Source organism: Convolutriloba macropyga, chromosome 5, assembly GCF_964194025.1.
Source record: "Convolutriloba macropyga chromosome 5, txConMacr16.3, whole genome shotgun sequence".
NCBI lineage: Eukaryota > Metazoa > Xenacoelomorpha > Acoela > Convolutidae > Convolutriloba > Convolutriloba macropyga.
The window spans coordinates 65151232-65173515 of NC_134472.1; the positions used below are offsets into that span (position 1 = coordinate 65151232).

The following is a 22284-nucleotide window of genomic DNA, read 5'->3' on the forward strand; positions in this document are numbered from 1 at the left end:
AATGTCACTACGAACAGTTCTTCCAAGATTAATTTTTTTGGGAATTTCCGCCCGGTACTGCTAGAGCCAAAAAAGATAAATTGTTGCTAATTTTTTTTCTTTTTACAATCATTTCTTGCTGATGCCATCTAAAAGCAGTTAAAATTTTGAGAAAAAACGGAAAATCTATTATGAATCTTTGGCGACATTGATCAATTATTTAACAACTGCTAATTCATGTTGTAATTTAATAGAGATTTTGAAATAAAATCGGTTTGAAAAAATTTGACGTCTGCGGTTGTTGAAATATTCATCATTTTTTTAAAATGAATCATGAAACTGCTGAAGGAATCCTTTTGGACATATATTGGTGTAGCTAAAAAGACTGGATCGCGGCCCAAGAGTACCGACTGTCCACCAAAATATTTTTTGTGAAAACTGGAAAAAAATTGTGACTTGAAAAAAATTGAAAATTTCCGATAGAATTTGTTCAATATTGAATTTAATTAGTTCGTTTGTTAATCAGTGGAAAAAGCTTTGAAAAGTTTGTAGCGAGCTCAGTCATCTGCTTGGTTGGATGTTATCAAGCTTTGAATTATACTATTCATGGACATTTAGTTTTATCTGTGCGTTTTCTTGTTTTCTTTAAGTCAATAAAAGTCAAATTTGAGCTTGATTTTAGAACGCCGAATTATTAACGGTTTTAAAAATTCATGCTTTTTTATGACGTCGAAAACTACTTTCCATTTGATTATCAGACTTTTACTTTTTTTTATCAGACAAAAATTACTTTTTTTTTGTTCGTAAGAAGTGTCAAATTGCTTTGCACTTGTCAAAATGTTGTTGCTCTTTTAGTGTTATTTTGTTGCACTCCTGAAAATTGTTCATTTGATGTTTTAATGATTAAAGTTTGAATTAACTGAGATATCGCTTGTCTTTTTTATTTATGCAACCTTTGCTCTGAATCTTGATCTCAAAAATTTTTGTTTGAAAAGATGACAGACGTCAAGTGTTTTTTTTATTAACGCATATCACATCTTCGGCTCTAAGATTGTTGTATTCAGCTAATGCTTAGTCGCTACTTTATTAAAAATTTTATCTGAAATGTTTAAGACATTGTTCATATTAACGCATTTTAAATGTAAGAAAAAATAGATCCATGTTGAAGTTCATTTCCTCTTCGAAACCATATAGATGATCTGTGGTCACTGTTTTAAATGCCTTTTTATGGTTTTTGCCGGGCCCTTGTTTGGATCACTTTTCCCCCCGGGAATTCCATTGACCCTGACAACACCAAATCTTTAAAATAGGATCCTCAAATTCCAGAGTTTTTAACTTTTCCAATCTGTCAGAAATAGTTCATGTACTAAAAATCAAAAACCTGATTTAAAAAATCAAGTATGATATCCTCTTTTGTTGCTTTGTAATTCAAAACTTCTCCGGCAATGTTTCTGACATCGGCAAAACGATCTTCTTTTACGTTTAGCCTTCTTATGGCGGTGTTTCAAAATTTGTCTGCAGTTATAATAAAATTTACAGGCTAATATTATTACTTTATACTAGTTAGGATGTTTTTACAGAAACAATGCTCAACATAGAATTGCGAAGCGTTGGAATAAGTGTTTATCGTCAAGCTGTAAGGTAGAGCAACATTTGTAGGTTCCATGTTGTATTTTGTATTTTTCAATTTTTCAATGGTTCCATTGAAAAATTGAAAAATAATGTTCCATGTTTAAACAAAATCATAGAACTTTAAACAATCTCTGATAAGAAAGCCCGACAGAAATCGAAGCAAGGTGAAAATCTTGCTTCCACAGTTTTGTTTTAGATGACTTTTTTGGGTTCGTTAGTCACTAAGCCTCTTTTTTAATTTTTTCCTCGGATAATTTGATACATGCTATTTTCATTCCATCAATAGAATTAAAAACTCTCCAAACAAGCACCGCTTTCAAAGTTTTGGCTAAAAATTGCAAATATGTATTTTTTAACTTTATAATTATAATAGAGACTTATAATAATAATAAATTGTTTCCAGAGTATTGATTAGAAAAAAAGAAACTTGCTCTTTTACATTTAGAAGTTAATATCGAAATTCATTTATGCATTTAATACTCCAGGAGAACACTTTTAGGCCAAGGTTGGCCCGTTTTCAAGTGTCTCTAGCGAAAGAGATCGTAAACATCAAAGATTATATCTAAAGATTATAAGAAAATCTTACTAGCTACATTAAAAAAAATTGTTGGAAGCTTGGAGTTTAGAACACGGTTTGGTCTTACATTTTAAACCAAGATAGCAACTCATCATTGTCAATAATATATAAGTCCAAAAACTTATGACAAAAGTCCTCTACTTGCCGCTTTGAGAGATCAAAAATAAAATTGACAAAATTGGGAAAAAAGTTTAGCAAGCAATTAACCATTTTACGAATTTTTGTTTGCAATGAGAAATTTTCAAACTTGTTCTTAAATAAACACAATTTGCGAGAACTGTTTAGGTTTCGCGCATTTGCTATTTTGAGAAGCTCTTCCCTTGAGATGCAGTTCTTTAAAACTGGGATTTCACATTCTTTTCGTATTATTTTTATTGCCATTTTGAGTATTTCATACAGGTGGAGCTCTGATACATTATAAAGTAGCAGTTCTTTCCGCTTACTTGTTATGGAGTCAATCTTTTTTTTTGAATGTTATGATTCTGGTTATTCTTTTCGCCATTTGATTCTGGGGTTTGAGTACTTTGTTGCTTGTGTTAGCGTAAACTAAGACTCCGTATTGAATTACTGGTTGCAGATATGTTCGATAGACTTGAACTAACTGATTTGTTGTTAGGACCTTCCTAATTCGGTAGAGAAGTGAGCAGAAACCTAACATTCTTTTCGTTAAATTTTTAGCATGTTCTTGAAAACTTAATTTATGGTCTACCTGAATCCCTAGATACTTAAAATTTCAACATTTTGGATTGTTTTACTGTTAGTATACACCCTTTCAGAAGTCTTTTGCAATTTTTTCAAAAAATCGACGCATTTTGTCTTCTCAAAGTTTAAAGTCAGTCGATTTCTTTTCAACCAGGAGGCTGTTTTCTGAAAAATTACATTGATTTTAGTTTCATTCGTTTTGGGTTCACTTTTTGTAAAAACTACAGTGTCATCTGCATAGAGGATGGATTTTATGTCAGATGTTTCGAGGGTCAGATCATTTATGTATATAATAAAAAGCAAAGGACCCATTATTGAGCCTTGTGGGACACCAATTTTTATGCTCCTCATAGATGACTTCTTCGAGCCTATTTCAGTGTATTGAAATCTTCTGCTCAAATAGGACTTCAAAACGTTCAAAACATGTCCTCTTAGACCAAACTGATTTTGATTTAAAACTTTTTCTTTATTAAGGAAATCAATAATTCTGTTGAAGATAATTTTTTCAAAAATTTTACCTACCACCGTTAGCAGTGATATCGGACGATAATTTGATGGATTGCTTTCGTCCCCTTCCTTGAATATTGGGAGTACTTTTGCAATTTTCAGGCAATCAGGGAATAAACCAAAATTTAGACAGGAGTTGAAGACTTCGCAGAGAAAAGGTGAAATTGATGGCGCAAGCAACCTTAAGCAATAAATATTCAAATTGAAAGCATCTACACTGCATTTGTTTTTCATATCACTCAAAATTTTGCTTATCTCCCTTATTGTTGTTTTTTGGAGAAATAAACTGTTGACAATTTTCTTTGTGTAAGACTCACTGCGTTTAGCACCAAGATTTTCTGTAAGTTTTTTCCCTATGTCTGCAAAGAAATTATTAAACTATTCCAGTTTTGACTCTACTTCCTTGATCTCTAGGTTTTTGGATTCACCCATTATTTCTTTTACAGCATCAAAAAAGTTTCGAGTGTTTTGACCAGCTTTTTTAATTATTTTTGTTTGATGGTATTGTCTCATCTTTTTCCTGACAAGTTTCTTGAGCAGAAAGTTGCTGTAAGACACAATTTTTGCTCTTATTTGATTCAGATTATCTGTGTTCTGTAATTTTGACCATACTCGTCTTTTATTGCAATTTTTGTCGGAAAATTTGGTGTTTTCAGAAAATTGTAATTTAATGTTATAGTGATCGCTTACAGCTGTTTTCAGTACTTTTTGAGAGGATTTGAAATTTGTAAAAAACACATCAAGTAACGTTTTCGATTAAATGGTTTCTCTTGTTGCATCTTGTGATGACACAAAAGAGAGCCCAATAGCGCTAAGTGTTGATATTAGCTGGTCATAATTTTTTCCTTTTTGAAAAAAAATAATATTCAGGTCTCCACAAAGTATATGTTTGGTATTTGGTTTCAGAACTATTTCATCTCTATAAATTCCTAAAGTTGAAAACGTAGCTTCATTGCTGCCGTTTGGCGGTATATAAACACAGGTTATAACTATTTCAGTTCCTCTATAATTTATCAGAACTTAAATAGCCTGAATTGAGACTTTTTCCAGTTTTGCAAGCAATTTTGCATTAGCCGCGCAATTTACAATATTCCAACGCCACCACCCCTCTATTTTTTTTCCGAACTAAATAGGCTACTGTAAATTGCTAGATTAAAAATTTGTTTGTTATCTGTTGGCTTTAGCCACGTTTCAGTTAAGCAAATCACAATTGCCTGTTTCTCACTTTCATGAAATATTTTGAATTTGTCAAAATTTTTAGACAGTGATCTTATATTTTGCAGAAGTATTGAGTTTTTTTCATTGTTTTTAGTGGAGATTTGAGATATCATTTTGAGAAATAAAAGAGCAGTGCGTTTTGGCAGCAAATTTAAGCCAATCAAAACCATCCCCCTCTTCATTGTTTTGTTTCAGTTTTTCAAATTCCTTAAACAAATAAATTGTTTCAATTACAAACAGTTTAAAAAAAGAGAAAAAAGTAATAATAAAAAGTTTCTTGTTTTTTTTTCTTTTTTTTTTGCTTTCTCTGCGGAAATCACAGAGTTTTTTAGTATAGTGTAACCATCTCTCGCCATCAGCAAAACTGCGTACATCACAGTTTGCTAATGACAACTTGCGGAAATCACAAGCAAGACAGTCACTCTTATAGAAGAGAAAACACACAAACCTAACCTTAGCCTATCCTAATTGATCTCTTACGCTGATTAATAAAATTAACCACACGTTAAGTTCTGTGTTAATAACAGTTCAGTTATTGCAATATTGTTAACAAAAATTATTGAGTTTCACCAAGACTTCTGATATTATGAAGTTTTTGTCCTTGTCAGTATTGTCTTGTGTTTTGCTTTTTGTGAGCAGGCGAATAATGATCATCATGTTCATTATTGTTTGACCTTGCGTTGTACGTATTTTTCTTCACAGCCAAAACATTATCCAAGTCTTCAACATCATTGATTTTTTTGTATGTTGGTTTTTGGCTTCCTCGATCAACCAAAACAGAGACAGTGCAGTTATGTGTACTAACAATCATATTTCTTTTTACAGCTTCAGCTTTTATCTGTGACTCGATTTCGGTCAGTGTCTCGTTCAGGTATATGTTCTTATTATTAATATGATTTTTGGCTTTCCACAGCGCTCTTTTCTTCCTGAAAACTCCCAACTTATCATTGAAGTAAATAAACTTGCATATCACTGTTGACATTTGGTATTCTGTCTCAGTGTTGGGTATTATATAACACGCTTTAATGCTATCAACCGATAATTTCACTCCGAGAAAATCGTCAAAAAATTTTAATGTGTCGTATGTCACACTTTTACTAGTGCGCGCGTTAAAAGGAGGATTCACAATGAGTACACTATCTTTCCGAGAATACCTCTACTGGGCCCGCAATCGTTCATTGATGTTTTTTTGATTTACCCGAAGAATTTTTAGTTCCTTAAATTGCTCAATATTTTTTTGTTTAAGATCTTTAACCTCCTTACAGAGTGCTTCAATTTTATGTTGTGCGTAATTGTTACTCGCGACCTCAGATGCCACTGCTACTGATGGTTGTTCGTTGCTCTCCATGGTGATAAGACGATAAACAAGAGGAAAAAGAAGTAATGAATAGTCTAGAGAAAAACGTTTAGATATGATATCAATAAAGATTTCAGTAAGAAACAATGTTTTAAGAGATGTTTTTGAAAGGCTTTCGCTGCTTTAAACGCATAAGTTTTTAGAGCATTCTTTTTCTCAAGGACGTCACGCACATCCATGCCATTCTATTTAATAAGTTTATCACAACAATTAGGCTAATAATATAATAAGGAAACAAATTGCGCAGACTATACTTGTGCTGCCTTTGTGAGGAATAAATACTTTGGTTCAAATAGGCCAGTCCGAAAATTTTTTTTTTGATGAAAATGAGATGGAAATTGTAGCTCTTTTTTCTTTTCTTGATTTTTTGTTTTGTTTTCAAATAATTATCAGGATAAAATATTAAGTTGTATATAGCAGTTTATACATTGTAGTACAAACTGAAAAGCAAAAAGTTTCAACTGCTGTGAACGTTGAATTGAGATTCAATCAAATCGGCCCTAAAGTAATTGAAGTCTGCTATAAATTAGTCTGCTTTAAATTAGAACGGATGAATTGTTGAAGCAAAATGAGGACCGTCAATTGCTAAGAAAACCGTGATTCAAATGATTTGTGATCGATTTCCAAACAAAACCTAATTCTCAACAATGTTTTATAGGGAGTGTATAGAAAACAACGAAGTTTTCTCAGGCATTTCTGTTTTCAATGAAAACAAAAAATATTTTCAATTTTGTGTCCTTTTTGAAAAGTTGTGTTCTATAACAGTTGAGATTTTTGCAAAATCTTGCTAAGTTAAAATTTGTTGCAAAAGCAAAGGTTTCCCCCTATATCAATTCAGATTTGGTAATACGATGCGTTGAACGATTTCAGATTGTGAATGTTTAAACATTCTCCTGCAAGCACACAGCAATTTCAGCCTCTTGTTTTTTTTCTATGACTTATTCTGTAACAAATAAATCTTTTCGTATCTAGGATCTTTCTGATGTTGTCTGGATAATAAAACATTGGTTCTTATCAAGAAAAAGCAGCAACAGCTTATCACATGGACATAATCGGTAGAACTTGATTTAGTCGCAAACCTAAATTATTTTCTTAGCAAACTGAGCACCAACGCAAAACAGTTGAATTTGCCTTTCTACCTCGGATCGCAAAAATATACACATAATTGAAGAAGTTCGAAAACATACAAACGTTGCCTATCTGAGCAGGAAAAAAAGAACGCATTGCAAGCTTTTGGTATTTTTATCGTTATTTCTCGCATATTAATTCGTTTTCAAATACGAAAAAAGGTAGCATTTCTTCTTTAAAATCCTTGCGTGTATTGAACAACAAATAGGTAACGATAAACATGAGATTATTGCATCGATACAAAAACAAGCATAGATGACCACAAAGCACAAAGCGACACTTCGAAAGTTTGATGCTAATTGAAAAGTAACCATACATTTTTTAACACTTATTCTTTTGTTCAGGAGAGCTTCTCCTATTTTTGTCAAAAAATCCACGCTATCATACACATGGAAAATTCTTTTATTTAAGATGAATCGCTCATAAGAACTTAATAACGTTTTACTCTTAAACTGTTGTATTCTAATGCTGTCCAGTGCAAGCAGCCCAGCTGGTGTTTTATGTGCGCATATAACTTCCTTTAATAACCAAAATTGAGGTGCCAGACGAAAAGTTGATATGTCCAGACCCAGATGAACGCACGAAGGGGGTGCCATGCGTTCAAATTTACATGGTCTGGAAACACGAGAAAAGGCACGATAGTCTGGACGTGAACGCACGAAAGGTCTGTTGAACGCACAAAAATCTGATCATGAACACACGAAAGTCTGGAAAACGCACGAAAGTCTGGACATGGGCATTTTCCGTCTGGGATGATCTGGTCATACCGCTTTTCCGTCTGGGACCGCAACCTTGAAAGCTCTAACTTGAACCCTCTTTGATAAAGAAAATAATGCGATTTCTATGAAAATCCGACAGTTGCACTTCATGTTACTTTCGGCCTAACTCTGGCGAAAAGCCCATCACACTCTTGGGGCTTTTAGTTCCGGTTTCGATTTTAATAAATCTGTGCCAAGTTTTGGTTATTTTAAGTTTTCTCTGTTTGAATTCCGGCAAAAACAGTCAGAGAAGTCTGCTTGCGTTGACCTGATTTTGCAAAATATTTTGGCCGAATTCCATTTTTTACCTTTTTTCCAGCACGAATATCACTATACGGTCGTGACTAATCATGCACAAAATTTTTAATTTTCTGTATAATTTTTGTGTAATTTTCTTTTATAAATTGAAGGATAACAGAACAGTTCAACGGCGTTAATTAGCAACGTTCACGGACGTTAAAATTATTTAAATGTTAATTGCAGCCGATAATACAAATCAATAATAACCTCAAGACATACTCCACAATATAAGTAACTAAATGAATAAGAGAAACCAACTTATTTGTTTCTATAGAGCTCCATTTTAAGACCATTTTTGGGATGAAGTTTTGTTGATTTCATAAAGGATCTTAAATGATTTCATACAAAAAAGATCAATTACATAATAATCTAGTACAATCCAAAAATGAGTTTTTAAAATATCAGACCAGTTGGGTGTATGAAATCCAAATTTTCTTATATTACTGCGTAATAAGGCCAATGAGTTTATAGTTGAGCCACTCATGAAACTCAGGAATTCATAAAGAAAAAGGTGTATGACCCTTTGTATGAAATCAAGAATTTCATGATCTCAATTATGATCCTAATATGAAACCAGAGAAGACAATTTTTCGTTTGTACGACGACAATGAAGACATTATCAATTTTGTAGCTTCTTGTATCACCAAAAAAAATTGATTCTGACTTAATGCGCAATTAATAATTGCGTCTAATAAAACGCAATTATAATATTAATTTGAATCCTCCAACAAATCTAAGGCAGACCCAAGGTGGGTTCCTTTTACAGCCTTAAAGTATAAAGAGCTAGGGCTACTTATTTCTGCGCGCGAAGTAGGCTTACCTATATCTCTCAGACTAACCGACTCAGTGAAACACTGAAGATAAACTTCTATTAGTACGGTGGTAATAAAGTACAGCACCGGAGTCAAGAGTATACACATGGTGTATCTAGCTAATAGACTGACTACAGTTAGTAGAGTTCTCTCTATAGAAAAGAGAATGGTGTCTTCTCAGTCTGTGATTGGATGGCGGTGTATATCCAGTATTTCTACTGCTACATCCATCCGGGGTAAGGAGTTTCAAATCCGGATTTGTGAACTGTAGCAGAAATACGTTGGATGTGTCATCCTCGTTGAAAGGTGGCGTGAAAAGTTGTGTCCCCTCCTAAGTGAAGTTGTAACTGGTGCCGTCGTCTGAAGTCCTCGTCAGTGAAGTGATGACCAGTGTTGTCAGTGAGGGGTTCGTCTTGATTGTAGAATTAGTAAGGGTGCCAGTTACAAGGTGTGCTGGCCAGTGACGTCTGTCCTGTTAGAGTATGCCCAACGGCTCTCACTGTCATGTAGTGAGGATTTGTTCCCAGTTGGAGGATCGCTTGTAGTCTGTAGTCTCTGTCTGGTTTGTACGAGGAAATTTTTAAAATCTCGACCTGACACAAGTTTTGAACCAGTCGATTTTACCAGCTTACCTTCTGGTGGAAATTCATCATATAGCTACTGTGTGAGCTACTTTCCCTATTAAATGTACTAGTCAAAATTAATGCCCTCTTTTAGTAAGCCCCGACCGGGAGGAAGAAGAAAAGAACTGATCCTAATCTTCATTTGTATGAAAGAAGAAAAGGAGTTAGACGAAAAATAAGTAATGAACATATTAAAGCAATATAAAAATAATAGTTTTGTGTGAGTTTCTGAAGAACAGTAAGTATTGGATTGGAGGGTCTCTGAGCCCAATGTGTGGTATAGGGCTGTGGCCTATGTCCGGTACTCGAGCTCAAAGTCCGGAGCTCGATTGTCTGGATCGCGGAAAAATGCCAGAAATTCCGGATCAGGCGTCAGACAAGCAGCGAAGGAACGGGGGTACAGATCGACGTTGCAGTGGAGCTGCAACGCGAGAAGATGGTTGAAGATCTGAGTCTCTTCTTGTGAGGGTTCGCGATTGTCAAATTTATCCGCCATCTAGTCCCTTTAGAGGAGTTTGAAATTGTAAACATGCATACATTTTGTGGATCTTCCCTCTACATATTGCAAATACTTGATTGGGACGAAGATGAGGCGATTGGTTTTCGCGTATAAAGATTAAATAATAAAATAATATTTGATTGGATCAAAATTTCGCAGGGTGCCTTGAGTCAAGAAAGCGTTCAGGTAATAATTCGGGCGATCTGCAAGGGCAAAGAAGTATTTTGATTGCTGCCAGAATTGTTCTGAGGAAATGATGATTAACAGGGAAGTGTGTGGTGTGGACATCACTGGTGGTGGGTAAACCAGTGGCTGCGATTGTGGTCGTGGTTCACGGATTCTTTCAGTGTACGCCCAATTGGGAACGAAGGTCTCTGGTGTGGAGCGGCCGGACTGTTCCACTGTGGCTACTTCATCAGCCCAAGTGGGAATGCTCGTCGGCTGGGGTGGTGGTTGTGATGAGACTGCTCTGTGTGTAGTAGAGAAGAGAGGAAGTGGCTGTGGCACGTGGCTGTCTCCTTGGAGGGACAGCTGTTGTGACGAATTTTGCGGTCCTACAGGAACCGAGGGTGAGCTCGTGTCAGTGTCTATATACAGGTGGTGTTCACCTGAGCTGGAAGATGAGGTGGCGGGTGAAGGCAATGGTCTCACCCGCGCATAATTAGCTGTGTCCACAGACTGTGGCTGTGAGAATGATTGAGTCATCATGAAGAGGGCTGGTGTTTGCATTGCGCAAACTGGCTGGGGTACTGGAGGTGGCAGCACCAACGGGGTGGGGGGTGATGGTAGAATATCCTCCTCAAACTCCAGCATGATGAGGTCGTATGCCGTTGGGTTGACATTTGGGGGGATTGGTGAAACACCCTCTTGTGTTGTAGAGGCGCTAAAACAAAAATCGTTAAATACGAGTGCTAGGTGGATTTAAAATGAGCTCTTCTGGAATTTCCTGGTAATCAGAATCATCATCAAAAGAGTCTCTTGAGAGTGAAATACCATGTGAGCGTTTACGTTTGTTTGGGTGAAAATTGTGTAATTGTATGGACTGAAAATCAGGTTTTTTATGTGATTCTTTTGGTGATTCGTAGCTTTGGTAAATAGAGGTTGGTAGCGTTGAAGTGGGTTGTTTGTTTGAATTCTTGTGTACTGGAGAAAAAAATTTCTTATAGAAACTTTTTATGTCATAAACTCAATTCATTGTGAGAGTGTGGAGTGCAACTGTCGACAGAGTGTCTACGTCGTTTTTTAGGTGATGGTGGTTTATATTGTGTAGAATCAGATTGTAATACATGGAATATTTCGTTTTGTAGTTCGGGAGTCCATTTGAAATCTGTTGTATCCTGGAGTTGGAGATTTTGTTTCATCAATCTTTGTGGTCAACTGGCGAGTCGTCTAAGACGATTGTGAGTGATTCTTCTTTTTTAAGGATAATTACAGGGTTGATGAAAGTATTTCCCGTGTTGAGGGAATCTGTAGTCACGGGTGCTATAATATCAAAATGTGTCAAAATGTCGGGTAAGTGTTGTGATCTGTCTTGTAATTGGCATGGAATACGAGTAGCTCTCTGTTTATTAAGTATCGCTGTTGCTTTTAGAGGGAGATTTAGTACTACTTTTTTTCCGACATCGAAATTAGATGTTGCATAGCATTGTTTAAATCGTGTTAGGAGTGGTGCTAATTCTTCAAATTGTGTTTGTGTTATTTTCGTGTGATCAAAATTGAACATTGTGAGAAATTTTTGATCCGCTTCTGTGAAGTTTGAGACGTCCAATGGTATATGGAATTTTTTTCGTTGTGATTTATTTTTGCGTTCTTGTTATTTAGTGAGGTTTAAACAATAAAGTGTTTCTGATGTATCTTGTGTAAGGTAATTTGAGGTATAAGCATCCATGAACTCTGTGAGTTCATTAAGGCAATGGTTTGTTGTTTGAAAATCATCTAGTGAAATATCTTGTTTTGCGTACCCAATTATTTCCTTTACTATGGTAACAGGGTGATTAAATGGAATTTGAATTAATGTTTGGATGAATGATTGCTAAGGATATTCAAAGTTGTTTATGTCCATTGTGGAGAAGAACATATTTTCCCGTAGTGGTATAAAGGAAAAACTAGACGGGTACAGGATAGTACCGTTTTCATAAATATTCTTACATTCGTATGCGGTTAGGGAATAAGTTAGAATTCTGTGTTCGGAGGGTTTGAAATACAATGAGCTATCAGCAATGACAGGAAATAATCATGAATAATATGGGGAAAATTTTTATCGAAGTCATAAAATTTTAGTGGTTTGGTAGCGTTTATGTCTTTAATTTCAAGTGTGAAATCAATATTTGATTGAGTCGACATATTTCTCCAGGAAAAGTGTGCCTAGGATACTGAATTTTGTGTTTGATACATGGAAAGTGAGTGTAAAAGAAGTGTTTTTGAGAGTGCTACTCTCTGATATATCTGGTTATAAAGTAAGTTTTCATTGTGCCGTTCGATTGTGATCGAAAAATATTTACTGCTGAGATAACAAATTTTGACGCTTTTAACTGTAATTTCAGATATTCTTTAATTTCATTCCAAGTGTCGTTATTTAATACTTTAAGTGTTGCGCCAGAGTCTAATAGAAAGTCCATTTCAAGCTGTGGTGGTGAAATTGTTTTTGTGTGATCTAGTGTTTGTTGTGTGTATATTGTTAGTGGTAAAACACAGATATTACTTTTAAATGATCTGAAAAGGTTGTATTCTTCTGTGAGAGTATTACATTCTTCTGGCAATTAAAATATTTGTCCTGGGTATCTTGATTTAATTCTAAAAGTAAATCATTAAACTGTTGTACGAGGAGTGTTTCCTCGAAGACATTCTGTGTGTCTGTATTTTCAGTGTTGGGCATTGTACTGTCTGTCTGTTCTTGATATAAAAGCGAGTTAATATAATTTCTGACGTTACGAAGTCGATTACCAGGTATGGTTGTCTTGAACAATTTCCGTCTCTTTTTTAGTGAGGTGATTGTGGTCTAGAGCCATAATTAGAAATATTTTGTGAGTTTGATGGTCTTGGGTATGGTAAACCACCTCTACTCGGTGGTTTAAAATTACTATTACCATAATAAGATTTTGAGTTAGATTGTGAGAACTTATTTGGGCTTCTATGCCTTGAATTATTTCGGTATTTTTCACAGTTACTTCTAGATGCAAAATGGTTGTGGTTTACTTGCCATTTTGTTTGATGTGACTTTCTTGTTTGGAAGGTTTTGGTTACCTTTCATTGCTTGATTCAAAGTTTGTTTTTGAAAATTTGGTTTGTCGAGTGGTTTTGTGTATCTTTTACCAGAAAATGTAGAAATGCTATGTCCTGAGCGTGAACGTTTTTCCAAAATTTTAGGAAGAGTGGTTTTCCTTTAAACTTCGTGTCGTTTGAGTACTTGTGTCGTACTACATTGATCTCATATGCAATATCGTGTTCTATTGCGTGGATATCATCGAATGTGAGATGATCAATATCAAAAGAAAGGTTATTAATTGAGGAGGAAAGAGTTGAATTCGTATTTAGTTTATGTCTATCTGTGTGTGTTCTTGTGATATCTTCTTGGTGTATTTTTTCTACTAATTTTGCGCATGGAAGTTTCGTTCCAGTGCAGTTAATTTGAGATTTGTAATCTTTATTAGTACTATTCTGGCTAATCGTGGATCAAGTGTTTTGACAATTGCGTCATTAATTTGTGCATTACGCATATCGGGAGCATTGTTAACAAATGCTTTTCGAGTCATCTGTTCGATTCTAAGTGCTAATGTTTTAATTTGTTCAACGGAAGCACGTGTTGTGCTCTCTCATAATAATTTCGCTTGTGTTTGCGATTGTTGATTATCCAATGTTTTGTGGAATTTGCGGCAAAATGCTTGCCAATTGTTCTTTATGTCGAGTGATAGATGTGAGTACCATTGTTGTGCTGGTCCGATTAGGGCCATTTGTATCATGGCATTTCGTTTCAGCATCCAAGCTTCATGAATTGGTGAATCAGTCTGTTCTGGTCCTGCTGTCCTTACCGTGTTTGTTGTAATAGCAATTAGAAAATCTTCTGCTGTGTAAGTAGGGTCTGTACCATCAAACGGCCTTAAGGACTGTTGCATGGGTACCGAGCCGCCTAAATAAGTACCGAGCCGTATATCATTTGTACATTTCTACGGACTACAGTTGATGGCATTTGTGTTGACGCTGCCTGTAAATAATAAGGGGTTGGAGCATTTGCAATTTTTTGTGTGTTTGTGAGTTTAATTGTCTAAAAATGTTAACTAATTGTTGTGGGGTTGATGGAATATTTTGGTTGGTAGCTGGGGTAGGTTGTGTTGAATTATTTAGAATAATTGGTTCTATGTTAAAATGTACTGAATTTTGTCTGTGTAGACGTGGTAGGGGTGTATTCACATTTGGCAGTGTAGGTAATGTAGTATTTAGTGGAGCTGAATTTTGTGTCAATTCAGTCGAATTCATAGGTTGTCTGTGTTGGTGACTCTGATAAATATGTGTGTTATCAGTGATATTGTTAGTAACATTATTATTGTTGTTATTGTGGTTATTGTTTTGATCATTCCTTTCAATGTCTGTAAATTTGTTTACCGTGTGTGGTGAAAAAAGTGTTCCACCGTCCAATAGTGCTGAGTTAAAAATTGTTTCTGGGGTTTTATTTAGACAGGTATCTGGTTGAAATGGGATTATATTATCAATATTTTCTATTGGTGAGGTTTCCAGAGAGCTGTTTTCATTCTCTGAATTGTTTGTACAAGTAAACGGTTGGGTTTCTGCTTTATAATTTTTAATTTCTATATTATGGTGATTAATGGTTAGTTTTTGAATAGTTTCAGATGGTATTTCCAGAAAATTTGTGAAATTTTAAGGAAAACAGTGTGGATCGTAAATATATTGGAGAGTCTCAAGTAGTTTAGGTAATATTTGTGGAAATGTGTCTGCTATTAGTTTTATGGCTGGAAAAATGTGTCTTACCAAACTTTTCGAAAGTTTGTGTATATACCAAGATAAAAGTGTAAAAGAAGCAAAAATCTGTTCATCGTCTAGATCTGCATCTTTTACAGAACTTGTATGTTTTACAGAACTTTTACAGAACTTGTACAGAACATATATGTTTTAAGAAGGTCATTGAAGACTTCCATTTCCTATCGAGTAATTTTCTGGACGCTTCTTTTCCGTGACTGTGATGCATTAGCATTAAGGGTGGATGCAAGGCGTTTAAGAAATTAAAAAGAAGATTTTCGCAATACACCTTCTCTATCTGAAGGTTGTATTTTTGACCATACTCCGTTAAGGATTTCAAAAAGTGTATCAGATAGTGGATTAAATAAAATGTCATATTTTAAAGATGTAAATGTGTTTGTTAGAGGATAACTGAGCCCATAAACGAAAGAAACTGAGCCCTTTGTGAGTTGAGCTCCATAAATTTCAACTAAATATGAAAAAAGCAATCCGCGAAACTTGTGATGCTTTTTCTGGTAAAGAGAGGAGAGGTTGTTGCTCTACTGCAAAATAGTGGTATTTAAGTTGTTTTGCTGTGTTTAATAGTACATTTATTTCATCTTGGTATTGATAGTGTTTAACTTCAAAGGGTAAGATGTCGCGTTTTAAGTGTTTGTTCTGTTGTTTAAGAACAGCTAGTTGTAATTCGTCCGGATGTGTTGGAACATTAGAAGAAGGTTGATCAACGTGACGATCCATTTTGTGTTTTTTTTATTCAAATATTAGTAGTTTTGGTTTTATTGGGGCTGTGTTCCCCTTTTTCTTATGTTTAAAGTTATAAAGAGTAAGGGGCTATCTAATATAGTTCTAAGTTTCCCTCTCAAGAGAGAAAAGGGTGTTTTGTGTGAGTTCTTTTTACGGTTAGAGTTTTTTAATTCACTGGTCGCACCATTTAAGGCAGACCCAAGGTGGGTTCCTTTTAAAGCCTTAAAGTATAAAGAGCTAGGGCTACTTGTTTTTGCGCGCGAAGTGGGCTTACCTATATCTCTCAGACTAACCGACTCAGTAAAACACTGAAGATAAACTTCTATTATTACGGTGGTAAGAAAGTACAGCACCGGAGTCAAGAGTATACACATGGTGTATCTAGCTAATATACTGACTACAGTTAGTAGAGTTCTCCCTATATAAAAGAGAGTAGTGTCTTCTCAGTCTCTGATTAGATGGAGGTTTACATCCAGTATTTCTACTGCTACGAATCATATATGATTCAAGAATGAAGTCGGCGTTAGCTTGAAAGATTGAAAAGTCAAAATGTACCTGATGTAAACGCGTTTCCAAGTTCAGCACTCGTCTGGCCTCCCAACAGTTCTGGAAAACCTGAAACATCATCAATAACCTCAATTAACGGCGAAAAAAATGGTTTCGTCTGGAGGAATGTTCTGGAAACTTACTTGTGCAATAGAAGCCATCGCCATTCAGTCCATTTCTGCAGAGACATAGAGGGACAGAAGTGTTCACACCGTCGAAGTTGCACTCAGCATAATTGTGACATGAGTGGTTTCCAGTTTCACAGGGATCTGAATATAATAATGCGTTAGGGCTCATTAATCACCTGAGTTCCGTCAAAATTTGTATTTAGTCATACCTGGGGTCTCCTCCAACGGTTCCAGACTTGCTGAAAAAATGAAAAGTTTATAAAACGTGAATTACAAAATATACGGCAAAGAGTTACACAATTCTTTCTTATTAGATGATTTTGGAATTTCTCTGACAACTCTGGCAGTTCAGTATGAGCAGCTTAATTTATTCTGCTTAGAGTGGCGAAAAACAATCAATAAAAGCCAAAAATGTGTGAAAAAATTAACTTGTTTTTTGTTCTTTGGACAAAAGATCCCTCTATAAAGCATATCTTTCTAGTTTGTGGTTTCTTGTCAGATATATTCAAAAATAATTGGTTTATAGGTATTTTTGTGCTCATAGTTTGGAAATTCTAAACAGTAGTAGTAAAAAATATAAATCGAGGCAAGTATGAGCTATTTTGTTGGTCCAGAACAGTGGACATTAAGCAAACCCTCAACCATTTTGTGCTGAAAAAGATGGAGAATAATTATTTATTTTTGGCTCATGTCTTCAATACCGTACACTTTTGCCCATACACTGCATTATCCCGGGTTGACAATTCTTAGTAGTCATACAAGGATCATATATGATGTCATACAAATCAACGCTATTTCTTAGTACGCTCCTTGTATGATTGCTAGGAAATCATCAATGATTTTGTATGATTACCGGGACATCATATATGACCCTTGTACGACAACCAGGATATCATAAAACGTTAAGAAGATTATGACACTTTTATGAATAGTGGGAAACCATTTATGACCGATGTATGATTACAGGGGAATCATTTATGATCAAAGTATGATTACCAGGAAATCATATATGCTTTTGTATGATAACCAGGAAATCATATATGATCCTTGTATGATAACAGGGAGATCATTCAGGGAAAATACACTAAGGATACGAAAAGCACCATTGTGGGAGACATCAATTAAACTTCTAAACAAGTTATGATCTAAGCTCGTGAGTAAAGCCAGGTTTTTGCTTCACTCAAAAGGGACCTTAAAAATACAAATGCATACAAACCTGAAGATATTATGACGAAATTCTGCTGAACGCAACCCTTACTCAAAAGAATAGTAACAGATATCATAACACACGCTTTTTCGCGAAAAACTAATTTTTTGTCCAGATAAACCTGCCTGGCAAACCTATAAATTTTGCGCCTTGTTTCCAGTTGGTATTCATAAACTAAGGTGATAAAGCGTGGTGTTTTTCTTTTCTAACAAAGAAAAGCTAAGATCGCCTACATTGAGCTTCATATTGGAATTGTTATTTGTCCATGAGACAGGAGATGTTAGTTTATTCAAAAAAAGAAAAACCTATATTCACAACAAAAAATTGTTTCTACTCTGCAACGTTAATTTGCAGCCGGAAAATGTTTCTGCAGAGACCAACTGGTCATTTTCTTGGAAAACAATTGGTTTTCTTTTTACTTAAAAAATGTTTTCGCGGTTTATCTCATTATTTAGAGGAAATTTTTTGTGAGCGTTATGTAAGTTTCATATCTCATTGTAAAATTCACATCCTGAGGCCAAAAACAATAATGGAAAACAATTGCCACATAAACCTTTACTCTTCATACTTTGAAAATGCGTTTGGCTTTGCAAAAAACTCCTATAATCAGATAAATGGGGCAAAAAAAGTATCTAGCTCATTTTGATATAAAAAGGAGCCCTGGACTTGAGCTATAGCTGCTCATGACAGCTTGTGGAAGTATTTTAGTCGACTCGTCCCTGGTACACAAGTTTCTGCATAGTGGAAATTAACATTTTGTTTTCTTATAAATTAAAAAACGGGGTCATTAAGTGCAATTATCTGCAGAACTTGCTAGCGGTACCTTCTGGCTACCACCTATTGACCTTATAATTATTTGCATTCAATCCGATATTGAAAATAGTAACAAATTTATGTTGTAGAACATTGATTTTCTCGCATTTTGTTCGCATACAGACTAGAATTCTGATTTTTGTATGATTTTGTATGATTACAAGGTATTCATATATCCATATATGACCTTGTATGATAAGCAGGAAAAAAAAAGCAACCCTCTTTATTATGGCGTATATTAGCTGACAAAACATTAGATTATGATTGGTGGGTGCTTTTGAATGATTTCAGAAAAAAGTTGCTGTCCAGTTTATGATTCTTTTATGACTACCAGGAAATCATACTTTCATATATGACCTTGTACGACAACCAGGAAAATTGAATATGATAACTGGGATAAAATGAGCTGTTATGATTATCGATCTTACTTCAAGCGAACTAAGCTTCACAATTGGAGCCGTTTAAACATCCTTTAAAAAATTGTATGACACTTGTATGATTACCAGGAAATCATACAAATCATATATGACCTTGTATGATTACCGGGGATCATATATGACCTTGTATGATTACCGGGATTTTTGTATGATGAGCAACCCGGGATATCAACAAATCTCGGTTATGTCAGTTAGTCAGTTACAAAGACAAAAACTGCTCAACATATTGTCATTTGACTCCGGGAAATTATACAATCATTTTTGACAAATATGAAATATCTGGAACCTGTGAAATAAAATAGCCCCTAGGCCTTTGTTAAATTTTGTCAATCTATAACCCAGACAGCCATTAAATAATATAGTAGATTGAAATCCCGTTTTTTCCCTCTTTCTGGAAGAGTTTGTTGCGCTTTTGTTGTGTTCTATAAATTTTCATTTATTAATTAGTGTTTTCTTTTATTTATTTTGCAGTTCGTTTTTTCGTCTTGTAAATACAATTTCATTCCAATTTTTTAAAAACTTTCAATACTTGAGCCGCTTCTCCATATTTTCTTTCCTTTTGATGCTTAATGCATTCTCCACTATTCAGCTTGTTTTCAAATTTTGTTGAAATTTTGGTTGGAAACGATTTTGTCTCTTGTTTGCGGTGGTGGTTAAATAATGCGTGGTTCTATAAAAAGGTAACTGGTGGTATTTTATTTGACTTTGAGAACAAGATTTTTCATGTCCCAGTTTATACCCAATTTAATTCTGTCAATATAACAAGTCGATATAATAGTAACTTTTTGCTGACTTAAAAACAATTGGAACATTGCAAGTGAGTTGAAAAAAATCTTTTGCATAATTACAGGTCCTCAACGACAAACCAATTAAAAATCACTGATTCTGTTTTTGAGAACATTTTGATTTACTTTTTGTGGAATGTTAATTCTAGGATACTTTTGTCTCTACAACTGGAGCAAACATTCCCTTCCAACTTTCACCTTAAAACTAAAAAGCAGGTAACTATGATCAACTTTCCACTATTTGCAGTTTTATGCTCGATGATCGCAAGTTTTAGATTTTTGCCAATTATATTTGACCAAATTTGCAAATCATTGTAAAAAGGTTGGTTTTTCAAAATTTGGCAAACAATCGGTGCTTTTTTTCGTGTCGAACTCTGCTGATATTAGTGATTTAGGTTACATTCCTAGGTAACATTCCGCGGGGATTGAAATGTACACAATGCAACAGGTAACAGGTCTGTGTGCCAAAAATAATCAGTGGCGCCAACTTCAAACGAAAAACGATAAAAAAGTCAAGCCTGTTTTCATATACTTGTATAGTTAATGCCATATTTTACAGATAACTTATTTTTGTGCTAGCCATTTGGTTGCCTGTGAAGGCAATTATATTATTAACGTAATGTAAAAGAAAACTTAAATGCGCTGTTGCGGATACCACTAGTCAAAGTGGGGTATGGATTTTATGGGCCAAATTTTTTTCCACAACGCGCATGATTGTTGGCTAATGGTGCAAAATTTTCTGAGATATGCATCAACATAAAAGATTTTTAGTATCTTTCAAACATTTCAATTGAATACAAACAAAAACGATTAAAATTAAATATGGTTGAATTTTGTCCCCATGTGGGTCGAAATATGGGGACAGAGCTTCACAAAGAGACGTTTCAGTACCATTGATGGCGATCAGTTTAGGAGATCAGTATAGCAAGCCATTATAAAATTTAAGCATATGAGATCCCTTGTTAGCATCCATTTTTGAAGGACTGGGCTTTTCATTTGTCTTCACTGTTGATCTTTTGGATCTATTCTGTTTCACCCCTCCCCCCCCCCCCCGCTGAAATTGATCGAAAACTGGTGCGCATCTTGTGAAAATCAATTCTTTTCTCAGTGGCAAATCTAATTCTATTCTCAAGAAAGAATCTTTTTAAATCTTTATCTAGCGGAAGAAAACATGCGTAAAAGATAACATTCGGAAGAAAAATTCCTTTTTTATTTCAAGACTGCAGAGCATTTGAAATTTGTGGTCTTTCCCATTATATCCCCCCAGCTTAGTGGGCAGATAACCTATACCATAATGGGGGGCGGGGGGGACAATTTCAGGGGGAGGGGGGCTATAATGGGACAGACCCCAAAATTGATATATAATGAGTTCATTACTTATTACTTCACAAAAATTGAGTTTTGGTATGACCAAGAGAAAGTAATTAAATTTTGCAATGTCTTTTGGGTCTTGAAACCAACCACACAAACAATTTTATATGTTCAAAACAAAACTGAAAATTTGGTTCATAAAGAACCTTACGTACCAACGTTTTGGTGTGTTATATATATATATATATATATATATATATATATATATATATATATCAACATAACAAGGATTTCATACGTATGAATACAAAACATACGGACAATGCCGAGCAAAAAGTCATAAGCGCAATTGACGCTTTTGCTTAACTAAAAGGGAACATGCTCTCACATCTCATTGTTCCGACCCCCACTTTAGTGGGGAGGGTGGAATTATATACTCAAATGGGTTTATTTTGTTCAGATAATTTTGGCCGATCGATATATTCATCGTAGAGTTGTGAGTGGTATCATTCAAATGCTTATACACCCTAGAATATAGAATTAAAAAGATGTTTTGAAATTTCGTTTTTTACCGAGAGTTATCGCGGTTTAAAGTTTTGTTAATATACGACAGTTTTTAATTCACATTTTCAGTAATTTTTGCTAAAATTTTGCTAATATTATTTAAAATACGTTGACATTCATAACAATAGAGTTTTATTGATACTGTTAGAGACAGAAGAGCATTGATGAATTGTTTGACTTGAGTTTCTTTGGCAAAAAATGATGAAATTTCAAAATTCAGACGTTTTTTATCATAAATTCGACAAAATATGCAATTTTGGTCCAATTTGTTTAAGTTTGCCGAAAGTGGAGACCTATAAACCGCTGACATAACCTCTCTAAACTGCAAAAGAGAGTTATTTGAATCTGGGCGCCCTGAAAAAGTCTTCTGTTTATAACAAAGCTCGATAATTATAAAAAATGCATTTTTTTTAATATTTGAAGTATTTCACTCAACATTTTGTCTAATTTCGAAACCAATGGTAAATTTGGGCAATTATTTGTGCGCATGGCAAAATATCGGACAAGTTTGATGTTGTCAAGGATTGTTACATTCAGAAGTTTTTTAATTCTAAGAAGAGCTTTTTTAAACTTTAACTGAATTTTTGTGTTTTTTCTTCAATTGTTATTCTTTTTGCACTCTGATTAGTGAGTCTCAAAATTCAAAATTCCAAATGGCTACTGTAGGAGGTGTGGTAAAGCTGTAC

General features: G+C 34.7%; 2 protein-coding genes across 2 annotated transcripts in view; both read right to left on the reverse strand.

The window, feature by feature from the left end:
- LOC142339548 (mitochondrial inner membrane m-AAA protease component AFG3L2-like) overlaps positions 1–6186 on the reverse strand; it is a 160129-nt gene extending 153943 nt beyond the window's left edge. Inside the window, exon 1 of the mRNA XM_075389675.1 lies at positions 6158–6186. The gene's annotated coding sequence lies outside the window, so the exon portion shown is untranslated. The remainder of the gene's footprint in view (positions 1–6157) is intronic.
- The window catches only part of LOC142340464 (uncharacterized), a 71245-nt gene that overhangs the window by 44558 nt on the left and 4403 nt on the right, over positions 1–22284 (reverse strand). The window contains exons 2-4 of the mRNA XM_075391039.1: positions 16691–16720; positions 16497–16622; positions 16363–16422 (exon numbers count right to left, since the gene is read on the reverse strand). Of these exons, the coding sequence (XP_075247154.1) occupies positions 16363–16422; positions 16497–16622; positions 16691–16720 (216 nt within the window). The remainder of the gene's footprint in view (positions 1–16362; positions 16423–16496; positions 16623–16690; positions 16721–22284) is intronic.